The following is a 16,174-nucleotide window of genomic DNA, read 5'->3' as shown; positions in this document are numbered from 1 at the left end:
CCTGGGTTGCCACAAGGGTGAACATTAAAATCACCTACTATCATCAGTTTCCGTGACACGGTGCATGCAATTTTTCTCATTATTTCTGTTAGGGACGCAATATTACAGTCACCATTACCATTGTTAGCATTGTAAGAATTAACCAGGGTCAAAACATTCTTGCCATTTTTTAAATCAATCATCTGGATGTTCCGATTATCGTTGTAACAGATGCTTATTTTATAAAGCATGCCCAAGTTAATAAAAATGGCCAAGCCTCCCTTTGCTCTGCCCCTAGTTGAAGCAACAGCTGGTATGATGAAGCTTTGGAAACCCTCAATGTGGACGTTTTTATCCTCCATCCAAGTCTCCTGAAGACATATAATAGTATATTTTTTGATAAATATTAACCAGGCTGGATCACATATCTTATCGGCCAAGCCAGCTATGTTCCACGAGATTAAGCTCACACAATCATCAGGTACTGTACGTATAAGAGTTTCTCTGGTAATTGGAGCAAACATTGGGTTAGGTATCTGTGTGTGTGTGACCCCCAGGTCCACGGTGCTGGCCACGTCTGGTTCTGAGTTGACCAGGGTGGAATTATGAACCTCAGACAAAACAAGAGGATTGTCAATATTGGATGAGAGGTCCAAAGTTGGCAGTGACTTACTGGGGTGGTCTTCATGATATCCTACTATACATGCACCTTTTTCAATTCCTCTTACAAGAACACTACTTTCTGGCCTCATATCAGGTAAAAGCAGTGAAAAACCCTTGTTTTTCCCAAGAGACACTGTGGGTGAAACAACAGGCAAACTACTATTCATGTCAACATATGTTGCAGCAGTACATAGTCCTGTCTTTAGACAGCTGGTACCCTTCTCTTCATATAACCTTGAAGTGCATAGGACATTTTCAATCCCCCCAACACCCTCTGTGCACCTTGAGCATCAATCGCATTCCTCCATGCCACTAAATGCCTCAAACCTATTGGATAACTCTAAGGGAGTAAATGGCAACAAATGGGTCATATTACCTTTTTCTCCTATTTTACGGCTTAACGGTATAGTGTTCCACCCTTGCATCGCAGGGGTTGGAGCTAGTTGATGCATGTATGCAGGATTCATGGCAGACTCCATATTGAAAAACTGGGTGGTGAGATGGGTATTTTTAGTTAAATATTGTGGGGGAAATACTGTGGATCTTGGATAAAAATACGTCAGGGGACGTGGTACAATGCAATTGTTTTCATTGCCAAAAGGCCAATTCAAAATGTGTTGAACTGCTTTTCTGTCCCTGAAATTTATAACAACAATATCACCCCCTATATCCTTCGCTCTTCCCCCCAACCAAGACAAGCGACGAACATGGACTATTTCACCGTTTACCAGGTTGGGTTTGGGTCTATACAGTGAGAGCCAGTGCATTATCTTGTTTTTTAATTGAAAATATCCCTCTCGTTTACCATTTGACAATTCAGGAACCCCGGTAAGTACAACCACATACAGTAGTGCTTCCGGTGGGAGTTCCATAGGCGGTCTCCTAGTCTGTCCCCCTCTACCCTGGAAGATCTCATTCCCTTCAGGTCTTGGGGGTCTATTTGGGGGGATACTTGGTTCCCTAGTCAGGGTATTAGCTGGAATGACAGTGTTACTAATTGATGTTGTGGTTGGTCTACCCAAGGCTACTGTTGGCTCTATTGGCTTAGGTTTATTAGAAATTTTGCCAGCAGATGTTGTCACACCCACATGCAAATGGTTAGAGGCAGCTGGAGTTGCTGCTGCCTGATTGTTACCAGTAGAGGATGTAGAGGGTGTAGAAACCACAGCATCTTTTGAGAGGGTATGCATTGTCGTTGCATCTTTTTGTGGGTGTGACGCTTTTAGGGGCCCTTGTGACCTGACAAAATTCCCAAGTGTTGTCAGATCCCCCTCTATTTTGCCCAACCTTAATTCCATTCCCTTGAATCTTTCTGCTAATGCAAGCATGTAACTTCGTACAATAAATTCTATATTGTCCAAAAGAGACTTGGGGGAAGCTGGTTGTAGGCCTTCTTCCATTGGGATATGGATGATATCTGGCTCTATGACTACTTGGGGTGACGATATCACAGGTGTTGGGGTGGTAGAGACAGATGCTATTGCTTGCTTAGTAACAGGATCTCCCATAGTCATTGTAGTAGCAGGGTTCGCCTTCTTTCCAAACTCAGTATGACTTAATTTGGACTTGTTCGTGTTGGTTGTTTTCCGTCTCCTTTTGGGTGGTGGAGGCCCATGTATTTTATGTGGCAATGGCCTCGAGCTTTTACCTCTTACTACCTTGCCAGGTCTGATTGTAGGTGAAATCAAAGTCTTAGAGGTTTTAGATGTGCTATTGAGGGCATTAGTCACAGATGGTAGCTCTTGTTGAGTTTGCGTGGGTGACACAGCAGGAGCTAAACATTCTTTAAGGAGTAGGGGTACACTAGCAGTTAGTGATATATTGCCTGCTAATGTGGAGTTCAGGTCATCTTCCAAGGTGACGGACATTATAGGTTCGGAAAAGGTTCTGTTTTTAATACGTTCGATTGAACGACGGCGATCTGCCCTCCTCTCTGCTAACAACAGCTCCTTATTGCCCTCAGGAGCAGATTTAAGGAAATAGTCGTCCAGGGTTCGATTTAACGTGCCCCCATTTTTATCTGATCCAGCAATAGCAGGGCTGGTAGCAGCTGTGGCCATCATGCAATGAAAAATAGTGGCGGACTGAGTTGAATAATAGATCACTACTTACAGAAATCAGAAACCAGGACCTCTGGCCCAGCCCAGCCTCTTCTGGCCGATGAGGGGCGTAGAGGGCCCGCCCTTTGCCCGGGCTTCGCCCGGCGTCCCGCGAGACGGGGGTGACTGGTAACTTAAGCGCCTCCTGGCGCGCGATTGACGCGGGTTGCGCCGCAAAGGATGATGGGAAGTGTAGTCCTGACTCCCAACGCCGTGCTCCGCTCAGCGGCCAAACCCCGAGGTGGGACAGGGGTCGGGCGGGTGGCCAAGAGGCACAACAGAACAGCAGGTAAATGAAGGCTTTTACGTTTTGCCAAAGGGTTCTGGCAGCAGCAGTTCGCCTTGCAATGAATCCCCCACTCGACCGGGGTGACTGGTAACTTAAGCGCCTCCTGGCGCGCGATTGACGCGGGTTGCGCCGCAAAGGATGATGGGAAGTGTAGTCCTGACTCCCAACGCCGCGCTCCGCTCAGCGGCCAAACCCCGAGGTGGGACAGGGGTCGGGCGGCGGGAGGCGGGTGGCCAAGAGGCACAACAGAACAGCAGGTAAATGAAGGCTTTTACGTTTTGCCAAAGGGTCCTGGCAGCAGCAGTTCGCCTTGCAATGAATCCCCCACTCGACCGGGGTGACTGGTAACTTAAGCGCCTCCTGGCGCGCGATTGACGCGGGTTGCGCCGCAAAGGATGATGGGAAGTGTAGTCCTGACTCCCAACGCCGCGCTCCGCTCAGCGGCCAAACCCCGAGGTGGGACAGGGGTCGGGCGGCGGGAGGCGGGTGGCCAAGAGGCACAACAGAACAGCAGGTAAATGAAGGCTTTTACATTTTGCCAAAGGGTCCTGGCAGCAGCAGTTCGCCTTGCAATGAATCCCCCACTCGACCTGGGTGACTGGTAACTTAAGCGCCTCCTGGCGCGCGATTGACGCGAGTTGCGCCGCAAAGGATGATGGGAAGTGTAGTCCTGACTCCCAACGCCGCGCTCCGCTCACCGGCCAAACCCAGAGGTGGGACAGGGGTCGGGCGGCGGGAGGCGGGTGGCCAAGAGGCACAACAGAACAGCAGGTAAATGAAGGCTTTTACGTTTTGCCAAAGGGTCCTGGCAGCAGCAGTTCGCCTTGCAATGAATCCCCCACTCGACCGGGGTGACTGGTAACTTAAGCGCCTCCTGGCGCGCGATTGACGCGGGTTGCGCTGCAAAGGATGATGGGAAGTGTAGTCCTGACTCCCAACGCCGCGCTCCGCTCAGCGGCCAAACCCCGAGGTGGGACAGGGGTCGGGCGGCGGGAGGCGGGTGGCCAAGAGGCACAACAGAACAGCAGGTAAATGAAGGCTTTTACGTTTTTCCAAAGGGTCCTGGCAGAAGCAGTTCGCCTTGCAATGAATTAATTAGTTGTCTATTAAATAAATAGGCCCTATTTATTATCTTTCACTTCAAGCAGTCATCTTAACTTAAAAGAGTAAATTCAGTATTCCGCTGCCTAAGCCCATAAATGCTAGTACAGTTGTGGAAAACCCTAGATTCTTACACCCCTAAAAGACACCTCATTTGCACGTCCATAGGTGGTGGGGTAGGAGACGGTGTGGAACCTCAATTTCATGAGGCAATGTTTCCCGAACAAGGACTCGCACAACATATCAAAATACAAACAACTGAGTAAGGAATGACTTTATATGTGAATTCTAGGGCAGAATTAGAAATTTTAGAAAGATTTATTACAAAACAAGGAGTACACAACAGAAGTTGTAAAATGCAGATGCGCATGTCCCGAACGAGCAGCAAAATCATTAAGAAATCAGACCACATCCTTGGTAGCATCCGAAAGTCCTCGCTCTCCCCCCAAATTGGGGGTTTGTATATAATATCATCTCATAGAACAGAATTAAAACTGCAAATTCTTCATGGTGTGAGCAAAGGAATTACAATTTTCGGAAATGCGCATGGTTTTATTAACCATCATATTGCCTTATCATCTAAGCACTTTCCCACGACAAGAACATTGATTCAACACTTCTAGGCTAATACTGTCCAGGGATTGCATGACAAACTAGTTACAATACAACAGTGAACTACTGTGAATAAATACAGTACAGTGACCTAGCAGAAGAGACCTTGAGTGATCAAAACGTTACTGAGTTCATCTCGAAAAGTTTTCTTTGAGAACGTCAATGGAAATAAACAAACATAACTTTGCTTGACTGTGTGCAGCATAACTAATAAAGAGTGAACATGCAGGGTGAGATTTTCACAGGTCCCCAGCCCAGCTCATCCTGTGCTGCTGCATTGCTCTTGCTCCTGTCTTCTCCTTGCTTTTTTCCCATGTTTGAGTGGTTTCTCCTTGCTCTTCCCCCATTTTCAGTGCTTTCTTTTTGCTTCCCCCCCCTTTATGTGTGCCTTCTCCTTCATTTTCCCTCATTTTCACTTCTTTCTCCTTGTTTGTTTTTCCTTCTATTCTTTGAATGATACCACCAAGAATTCAGCACCTGGATACCCTCACCAGTGATTAGCCGTGCTCTACAATTCTGAGTTGAGAGACTGATTGATTTTTAACCAGTTGGCTTTGAGGTCTAACTGAGGCCTAGTTAGCATAAGCTAAGAAAAAGCACTTAAACATGTCATAGTGAAATAGTTTAAAAAACAATAGCATCAAATATGTGTGTACGTGTATGAGTGTAAATATGAGTGTAGATCTATGTTCTGCATAATGTTAATAATGTACAATTTTATAAAAGCATAAAAACCTCCCACACTAGTAAGATCTTAACCAGGGTAAGATCAGTGGCGGCCGCCACACACAAAAGGGACTGGGGCAGGGAGGTGCAGGGACGGAGAATAAAAAAAAACGTACTGAAGTGGACTGCCGCCACCCATGTCACTTCAGGTGCTTCCTCTTTGTGTCCCAGCAGATAGTGGGCTGCATCAGACTCCAGACTCAGACTCCAGAATCAGCAGGGTGTCTTTCTAGCCTGCTCACACCAACCCACGCGCTGCAAAGCAGCGCAGAAACTTGTCTGAGCAGGCTAGAATGACGTCCTGCTCTGACCAAGGACTCTGTGGAGTTTCTCCAGCCCGGCTGCTCAATGCAACCGGGCTGTAGAAACCTAAGTGCGCATGTGTGTTGTGGTCGGCCTGAGACGGCTGGCCAAACACACATGAGTACTTAGAGAGTGCACATAGCACTCCTCCTACTACCCCCTCCCATGCCCTGGCCCCGCCCCTCACTGTACACGCTGTCTGAGCCCGCTGCTTAAAAAAACAATATTCAAATGTCATCTTATTTTTTTCTGCAGGCTCTGCCAGTGGGGCGATGCTCCTCCGCCATTGTGGAGGAGCCATCCCTGGGTAAGATAGCCAATATTGCTGAAAACTGCCGAGGATTCAAAGAACTGTCTAAACTCATGCTTATACAGCATGAAAAAAAGGCTCAAAAGGAGGTCTTGTGTTCTGTAAATTCAAAATTCTCTTTCACATGCAATTGAGAACAAAATACATCAAATCCAGCAGTTTCTCAGATGACTAACCACTCAGAACTAGAGTGGTGGCACTATTCGCCTGTATGGGAACAGGTGCTGTGAAATGCATACCTTTTCCTATGAAATAGGCAGCTGGAAATTATCATAATATTAGCACAGTTTTTAGGACTCAGCTACAAACGTTTTAGTTGCCTCTTCCATCGCTCTCTTCCCCCAGCCCTTCTTCTTGCCTCTCACAGCCTTTATTGTTTTAAACTTTGTTTTTTACTTTTTAACCGCCAGCTGAGCTATTGGCAGGCGCTAATCTTTTTAGTTGTGCTTCACGGGAATTTAGTCTAGCATCCCTGGCCAGCATCTCTAGGATCCCTGAATGTCTAAAGTGTTACCTTTACCACCAACTCAGCATCCTCTTACTACCCCTCCAGCTTCCTTATTTTGTTTTAAATTTATTTTTAAACATTTTGCCACTTGTCAAGCTATTAGCAGGTGGTTATCTCAAATGGGTTATATTTTAACAAAGGCCATACAAAGCTCGCCAACCAGGACGCGTGGTTTGGTGGCCATCATTTTATCACTTTTATTTTTAAGTTAATTTATATGAGGTTTGGGACTGTAAAGAACCTTGTATTAGATTCTGGCTATGATTTTTTCTCAAAAGATATCGACTGACAAATAACTAATCCAAATTTTTGCTTAAGACACCTACTGGTTAACAACAGTAAGCATAAGGCAGCTTTGATTACCTGAGAAGGTATCTTTCTTTAGGGTAAGTATCAGTTTTACCACAGCTTAACCAATGTGACTTTTGCTTTTTTTTCCTTTCAAATATTGAATATGAGGTTTGTTTTGTGAGACAAAAATGTTATCTATTTTTTTCAACAAACAATAGTATCTTATTTTGTATGTTGAAGGCAAATATATCAGAGGTTCCCCTCGCAAATCAATACCTTGAAAAGGTTATGGAGGTGGAAGCACATCAGATGCAGGGTATAAAGTGACAGCAGGGTTAATGAAAGGAATGAGGGAACAATCTTGTTTTGGATGCTATTATAAAAACTTGTCATTGACGAAAAATATGTTTTGAGGCAAGAGCCTGCATTGGCAAGGGTCCCTTGGGCTGCTACATAAACTGCTACTACAGGCAGTTTAAGCAGTCTTGTACAATAGAGTGCCAAAGGCAACCTATTCACGAGGACTGCTGGGCCATTCACCAATGTGGGATATGAAAAGTTGTGACATTACCTTGGATACATGTGGGAGGGTGGGTGCTTGAATGGGTTACAGGTACTACTTTGAAGTGGTTGGAACAAAAATATTTAATTTGCTACGCTCAAGTTTAGTAAATGGGATTTCTCAAGGGTTAAATTTGTTACCATGTAGATTCAACAACTACACAGAAGCCCTAAATGACCGCAAATTTGTGGCGATGGGGGTCAATGAACAGGAATAGTGGGTCATGAGAAGAAGAACTTTCTTCATTGCAGCCACAACATGGGCAGCGTCGAGAATAACTGTCCCATATCGACATATGAAATACTACAGATTAAACATTCCATCTACCAACACTCTAAAGCATCTAACAACACTCTAAGGTAACACGTCATGAGAACACAGGGAAACATGACGTTAGAACAACATCACCACAGTACTGTTTAAATAAGGGGATCTTTGATGGTTGCGCTCCAGTGTGGTTAAGCACTACTTTTGGAATTCCTAACACTGTGATATGTGATGTGTGATGTGTTGTGTGTTATGCCATAGCTGCCTTTTCACATTAGTACCATTTGTAAAAGAGTTTCTGACTTGGCCTTAGTAGAGCTCCCACTCATGACATTCTGAGAGGGGTTGACTGAGGGAATCTGTGGCCGCTGTGAACACCCAGCAGATGTGGTGCTGTTAGGTCGATGTTGCTGGATATTGCTGTTCCCAGAGATGTTGAGCTTCAGGATATTTGATCCTGTTCCTCCATGTTTGACAAGGAAAAGTACTGATGTTGCGTTGTCCATTCAAATAAGGACTGAAGTGTAGCGCATGCGTGGAAGGTAATTCTTCAAAACCCAAATTAACACCATGTAGCTCCAAGATGTTGACATGGAGTCTCTTCTCAACTTGAGAGCACTATTCTTTTGTCACCATGTGAGCTCCTCATCCGTCCAATGAGGTGTTTCTTATTAACATTTGGTGACAAGGGTGCTGGAAATAAGGCATTTGAAACATAAATGTGGCATTCTAAACTTTAACAAAACCGGTTCTAGTTGGGAAGTAACAGACAACTGGCGCACCCATGACTCTATGAGCAGCTGCTATTGAGAATGCAGCTCTGCTGCCTTGGCCACATACACAGCCAATTATGAGTGGTCAGTGGAAAGCATGAAAAGGTTAATCGTAGCAGCAGCCACTTGTACCGTCTGTCTGAAACGGAATTGCAGCTGAAAATGGTTGTGGCTTTGGGCAAGAAATTTCGCTACTCACTCTAGGGAAGGTAACATTTTCCATTGAGTACTGTTGAGGAATGCCACTAGAAAGGTTTGGAAAGTGTTCTACGAAATAGAGGCTTTTCACTCTTGCAGGGTGAGCCCTAAGTGATGGAAGTACAATGAACATGCATTTGTTGAATCTTCCGTTTCTTTCATAGCTGAATCTTTTATCATCCAGCTGCCACAAGTGCTAAACAAGGGTGTAGATTTTTGGGTACAGTTTGAGGCAGAATGAAAGTGCTGTGAACTGGTAATGGTGCGGCTCTCAGGTAGTGCCTGGAAGTCTGATGTATGTGGATATGGAAGTAAGCATCCTGAAGGCCTAAGGATCTCACAAATTATCCATTGTAGCTCATAAAGAGGACTTCCTGAAGAGTGACCATTCTGAAGGACAGCATCTTCAAGAACCTGCTGATATCTTGCAGATCTAGAATGCATCTCCAGCTGCCCATTTACTTTTGAATAAGAACTGGAATAGAAAACTTGATAGTGTTGATTCTTTGGTGCTTTCTTAATTGCACCTGTAAGCAGGAGAACAAAGATTTATTGTTAGAGCTGGTCCAGATGGTAGTGACTCTGGTTGATGGGCGTCAAGGCCGATTTTGCAAACATTCCAGAATAAGCCTGCAAAACACAATCTAGAATTAGTAACCAATCATCTACACTGATGTCCTTGCATCTAAAGCAAATTCTGGGTGTAGGCAGGAATGACCGCCAACAGAATTAGATTGTGTCTTCGGCTCAAGGACATAAACAACCTTTTTGCTTCTATGAAAGCTTTTTTGCAGTCCTGTCTCTAGTCTCAGTAATATCCTTGGTTGTTGAAAGAATGGCAGTATTAGGTCACATTTTTTTTGCTGGGATCTGTACAGTGAGGAGTCTCATTAGAAGTTCTGTTTTCTTCTGGAGCCAGAAAATCGACAGAATTTATGAAACTGCAATGCTTCAACAGGCTGTTCATTGTCCGAATAAGCCTCATCCACATTTGTCAAACAGTTTTTAGCCATCAAACGGCTGCTCTTAAGTCATCCTTGTCTTCTAAGATCTGTCGTTTTGGTTAGCTGACAGAAGTCGACTGTTAGACCTGGCATCCTTGGTGTGGTATCCCTCTAACGTTTTGCCTTCAGACCTCCTGTTTGCTGACATCTATTAGCAGGCATTAGGATTCTGCAACCTTTTGCACTGCTAACCAGTGCTAAAGTGCTCTTTCCCTACAACATGGTAACACTGGCTTATACCCATTTGACACATTTTATTTACCTATAAGCCCCTATTAAAGTGCATTATATGAGCTCAGGGCCTGTAAATTAAACGCTAGTATTGGGCCAGCAGCACTGGTTGTTCCACCCACTTAAGTAGCCTTCTAAACATGTCAGACCTGCCATTGCAGAGACTGTGTGCATTTTAAACTGCAATTTTGACCTGGCAAACTTACCCTTTTGCCAGGCATAAACCTTCCTTTCTAATACATATGTCACCCCTACGGTTAGCCCTAGACAGCCCCAAAGGCAGGGTGCAGTGTTTTTAAAAAGTTGGGCATGTACATTTCAAGTTTTACATATCCTGGTAGTGAGAACATCCTAAATTAGTTTTCACTACTGCAAGGCCTACCTCTCCCAAGGGTTTGGCATTGGAGGTATCTTAACATAACATAACGTCTTTTTGTAAAGCGCACAATCACCCAAGTATATCTTGGATGTTTATTGTTACCCAACTCAATGATATTACACTTTATAAGTATAATGATCAATGAGAGGAGATAACCACTTCAAGCTTGGTGTCTCTGGAATCACAATTGTAAATCCTAACTTATGGTGAAGTGGGATTGTAAATTGCAATAATGAAAATGGCACTTTTAGAAAGTTGGCATTTTCTTGCCATAGCCATTTGGTGCCTGTAATCGGTGTCTGGTTGCAAGAATGGGTGTAGCTGGCAGTTGGGCTTTGTGTATTCCTTCTTGAAAGCAACTGACAATGGAAGCAGGCCATCACTGATAGGAAGGGATGGGGGAGCTGGGCCGAGCCTCATTACACCTGAATAGGTTGTGTACGGTCTCCACACAAATGGCTGCATACACCATGTAGTCTGGAACCAGGGCATGAAAGGCAGGGCATCTGTGCGCTTGAAAGGCATGCCTTTAGAAGCTTCTCACCACGTCAAAGTACCTGCAACACCACCACTTCAGTACACTTCTGGACCTAGGGATACTTTGCCAGGAAGGACCGCTATGCTGCTGAAGGATTGCCACTCTGCTGGACTCCTGCTTTACTGTGCTGACCTGCCACCCTCTTGCTTGGGTGAGAAGGACTATACCTGCATAACTGGAATCGATAGTGACTCAAAATGTTAGTTGGCTGGCCTCCTGATCTGAAGCCTCAGGGACATAACAGACTTCCCAACAACCTTGCACCTGCACCTGGACTCTGCCATATGCGAGTATACACTGCCATGCTGTGCCACCCCAATCCTAGACAGTTGGACGTGTGCCTAAGGGGATTCTCGGTGGAACTGATGTACCTTCTCTGTTGAGAGGTACATCCCCGAGCAGAAGTGACACATCGTCGTTGCTAGTGGATTGGACCCGTTGCCAAGACCCATGTCGTCCCCGCAGTCCTTTGAACCAACACATCGACTAGACGGAGCAACGCATCCACATCCCAGGTCCTCGCATCTCTTGTCGACGGCAGCCTCGACGATGATCTCCGCATCGCAGCACCTCAGCACCACATTCCCAACACTGGAAAACGCATTGCAAGCCCAGTCGACGGGATTCTCAACGACGTAATGAGCCTCGCAACATCTCCGAACCGATGCATCACTTCGGCTGCGCAGCACATCTTCGGTGCGGATCCACGCAACCCTCTGTAACCAGGATTTAAGGTACTCTGTTCAGCGGGCCTAACTGGATCCCAGTGGCCGTCCAGCGCTCCATCGCAGTCGGCCTGAAGTTGTGACTTTGTTCCGGTCCTGTGCGACCAGATATCCCCAGTTGGCACTTTGTGCTTTTTTGTGCGATTTCCACTGAAAACTTTAAAATTCTATCTCTCCAGTTCTATCAATTGGATGTTTGTCCTTTTGGTCTTGTTTTAATTATGAAATTAAGCTCTGTTTGACCAACCTGGTGTGGGATTGTTTTGTGTGGTGTTTTCACTGTTTTACTGTTTGAAGTGTTGCACAAATACTTTATACCTTGTCTCTAAGTTAAGGCTGACTGCTCTTTGCCAAGCTACCAGGGAGTTGAGCACAGGTTAACTTTGGGTTACCTTGTGCCTTTCCTTGACTAGGATCGTGGTTGCTGCTTGACCAAGGCTCACACCCCAGTCAACTAGTAACCTAATTTCTAACACCAATTCTGGAAACATCTAAAGCAAATTAAATCATAGGAGCTGAGGCTTTGGCGCATTCTCCTATCATCAGCTGCCTCTGTTTTGTACTCTAGCAGAAGTTGTAGGAACTAGCTAATGTCACTTTACATCTGTTTATCCTAACTGCATAGGATGGGCAGTGCATTCTATGCCTTAATGGAATTTGCTGCCATGTAATTAATTTTTTTTCATTTGGTAGACCTATCTACAGCACAAATGGACTGAATGAATGTTTTAAGTTGATCCTTAAAATCAGAGGTAGCATTGCTTCTCTGCCATTGTCATGGGAGGACCACATTTCTTTAGTGGCTTTCTAGCCCAGCTTCAAACCTAGAAATATAGTCTGATGCTGATTTCAATTGAGATGGTGTCTCCTGCCCATTACCTCACATAAACAAATCATCCTGAACTGTCATCACTGGTGTCTGGGTCGATGTATTCCTCTTCAGGCACATCTTTTGAGTCCTGGGCTTCAGTCACACTTTTCTTTACACTCATTTCATCAATTTCCTCCCAAGATGGTGACATTTTTACCTGTGGAGTAGTGGTGGAGGCACTAGTGTAGGAAGCTTAGGAGGAGCTGGACTAGCAAAAGTTTACAGCACTGATGGAGACAGGCGGTTCAGAGTGGCAGAACGTGCTGTCATAAAGACGAAAATGAAGATGTCAGTCTCCTGCAAATACTCTCCATCATTTCTTAGAAGGGCTTGAAAAAAAGCAAAAGGAATCTGCACCATCTGCAGTTCTTCCAGATAACACTTAGCTATGGCATAGTACTTATTTTGTCTATGATCTTCATAAAGGTCATCTACATAGTAATGTTGCGACTCATGCTGATCTAATTCCAGGACAAACTGAACTTTCAACTGCTGCAGACTATACGATGTCTGGGACGGCTCACCTTCTGAAAAAATTTCCTGTATACCATCTTCCTCTTCCATTTCCAAAATGTGGGTGGGCAGCCTAACACCATCAGATGGAAGGAGGCTAACAAGGTTGGGTAGTAGCCACAGAGCTGGGGGAATGGCGACGTCTCCAAAATCCAAGGTCCTAATTGGAAATAGGATTGAATAGATTGCTAGATAAACTACTGTCAGCAGATAGAAAGGACCCATTGATGTTGAAGATCACAACAAAGAGACCATCCATAACAAGGTGGTAACCATCAGCCACAAGGCAGCCCACACACAGATGGTTAACAACAACCGCGAAGCAGTTGACTATCTTTTCTGTTGTTGACAAGAAAGTTGTCTATTACAGTTTCAGCTTGAAAAGTCTCAGCATATCACCCATGGCCATTGTCCACACCATTTGAGGGCGCACAGTGCCAAAAGCATGGTCATAGGAGGCATCAAGAAATGTTGTTTTCTTTTACGAATTGCATGTTTAGGAGAACCTTAAGTGAGTACCTCAGGGGCAGCCAGGTGCTTTTCCATCTGCACCTTTTTAGAAAAAGATCATAAATGGTCACTACTCACAGAATCATTAACTAAAAAGTTGACATTGCCCGAGGTGGGGATATCTCTCTTGTGCTCAATTAGATATAAAGCTAGTCACTTGTCGGACACAAAATGTATGAGGTCAAAGATTTATAGATTTCACATTCTGATGTTTTATATTTTGCAGTAAATGCATTTGAGGTGTGGATCAACAGCGAATACCTTTTTTTAAGACACATATTGAACTGGCTTAACAAGAGATTCTCATTTTTACAAAGAGAATGTAGCATATTGAATTAAAGTTCCTCTGAACCAGTAGACAAGTCACTAAGAAACAATTCTCTGCGAACCAGGAGCTAAAGCTGGGTTTGGACGGCCATGCAGGGGACATGAAAACGCGAAACACTGATTTTCTGAGGTTAGGGCAGAACTCTGCCCAGGGACTTCGTCATACTCAAACTGCAGTCGAAACTTTAAGACATGGTGGCCTCTAGGAGGGCGTGATTTTGATGCCAGCAGTTTGGGTTCTTTTCACTGATAAGACTGTGCAACTAAACAATGTTATTGGGTCCATAGACATTTTAACAATGTTTTTTGCTTATTCAAACTGGGGATTTAAACTCTGACGACAGAGAATAGTTTAAACATGTGAACATATCAAAGTTCCAATGCAGAAGAAGGGCATTTTATAGGGGCTGTTCCAAATTATTTGCTTTCTTGCAGACGTTAAAGTTTATCTACTATGGGGGATTCTCTAAGAGCCCAGAGCATAAGATTGTAACAAAGCCTTCGGGCCACCTGATTATTAATTTCTTAAAACTCCATAAATCAAAGGTAAGGGAAAGGATTTTCTCTAGCCCCTATGGCTATTTTAACCAATATATGTCAATTAATGGAGGCTGACATAAATTAAGTCTTAACATAAATAAGGCTACCCAGTTTTCAATTTTTACTAATTTTTACAGACAAATACAGACAGAAAACAATGTGTTTCATATCTGTATTTATTTTTAAAAGCAGAAAAATACAGAACATTGTAGTTCTACGGAGTAACTTTCCATGCTGTGTGTTGTGAATTCCAAGACAACAGTTGACCAGATAGATAACATGGGGAGTTAAAAAACAGGTTAAGATATCTTTAAATACAGGCATATATTAAAATATATTTGAAGTAAATTGCTAATATTTACCTGTAGGTGTAATGCTTTACTGTATTGGGCTGCTTAATTTGCTAAAAATGGATAGGCATCAAAGTTCGAGTACATGTTTATCAGTTAAATAAATATTGAAATGTACCAATTTTGACTCCACTTCTTCTCAACCACAAAATAAATATGGATAAATACTAATAAGATGTCCAAAAATGTATATAGATCAGCACAGACGGAAATGTTAAAAAAAATCCACAAAACTGGGAGCCCTAAACATAATTGGAAGAAAAATAACAACAAATTCTCAATTACCTGGTGTTTTTTTCTGCGGTGGCTCCTCATCTGGGGTACTCTGGTAGGAAGGAAGAGTTCCATTGATGGGATCCACAAATTTTCCACTTCTATAACAACAACACGGGTGAAAATAAGTTTTTGGGGGGAAAATGGAAATACTTTGCAAGTCGGTAAATAAGCAGACTGAGCTCAGCCAGCAAAAATCATCAGAAGTGCTTAATTATAGGCATTTTCAGAATAACATATTCTTGTTGCTCAAAAATTTAAAGACCAAGATTATTACTAAAGTAACATGCATTTTATTCTTTATTCTGGTTATCTTTAAAACGAAACGTCACTCAAGTCTCACAAATACCAGTCTAAATCAGCTCCATCACTGTATGTGATAATACTCAGACTGCTTGCATGCAAGGTTTTCAAACTGTGAAAGTTTGTGAGGTCTATCTATACCTGAATGGTACAGAATTTGTTCTACTCCTGACACATACAAAGCCATAAGTTTTATAACACCATTGCTTACCAAAAAAGGTTAACTTGATGCTACTTTATTTTTGAAATGTGAACTAACGGCAACGGGTTTTTGAGAGAATGGAGAACATATCAGAAACGATACGAGCTTGGCCTTAAATGGGTTAGAAAAGCACTATAAGCATATCAACATAATAAAACACTATATTTCTCTAAAAAATTCCACTGAAAGCCATTTTAAAAGTTTGCAGTACTAGAGATTGACGATAGACCAGCAAATACCACAACAATAATAAGAAAACATGCTTGCAAATGTGGCAAATTTATTAATGATTTTTTAAAACACCTTTTAACGCATTTCAGTTGTGCCACACATTTTAACATTACTTTTTACTTTGCTTGACAAAACTAAATCCTCACCAAAAGATGTACTCACATTGCTGATAGCCACAAGTCATAAATACTTTAGAAAGCAACTTTAAAAAGGAGAAGGGAAATAAATCCCCAGGTGACCGAGCACCTAAAGTGCAAGCAAAATAAGTAGCCATATTTAAAGTAATACACAAAATAAAATTAAGAAAAGCATACTTTGAATGAGCACTGTGAATGAAGAGAAAGGAACTATTTTCAAATGGATGTGAACAGTGTGCACAAGCTTTCTGCTCTCACTGAGAGTGAAGAGCGCCAATGGTTAAAGTGGGCAGATCCACTGCCCCAAACTTCAAAGCTGTAAACTGTGGAAGGCAGAAGCAAAAAGTTAATGACGATTC

The 16,174-nt window shown here is 43.4% G+C and overlaps 1 protein-coding gene across 4 annotated transcripts in view; it reads right to left on the bottom strand.

Moving 5' to 3' along the window:
- Nucleotides 1-16,174, bottom strand: part of ITSN2 (intersectin 2) — a 1,355,209-nt gene that overhangs the window by 839,262 nt on the left and 499,773 nt on the right. For all 4 annotated transcript variants that reach the window (XM_086926255.1, XM_086926257.1, XM_086926256.1 and 1 more), the window contains one exon: nt 14,955-15,043. In XM_086926255.1, the coding sequence (XP_086782381.1) occupies nt 14,955-15,043 (89 nt within the window). The remainder of the gene's footprint in view (nt 1-14,954; nt 15,044-16,174) is intronic.

This window comes from Lissotriton vulgaris, chromosome 6 (assembly GCF_964263255.1).
Source record: "Lissotriton vulgaris chromosome 6, aLisVul1.2, whole genome shotgun sequence".
NCBI classification, from domain to species: domain Eukaryota; kingdom Metazoa; phylum Chordata; class Amphibia; order Caudata; family Salamandridae; genus Lissotriton; species Lissotriton vulgaris.
This window is presented reverse-complemented; position numbering and strand designations above follow the sequence as displayed.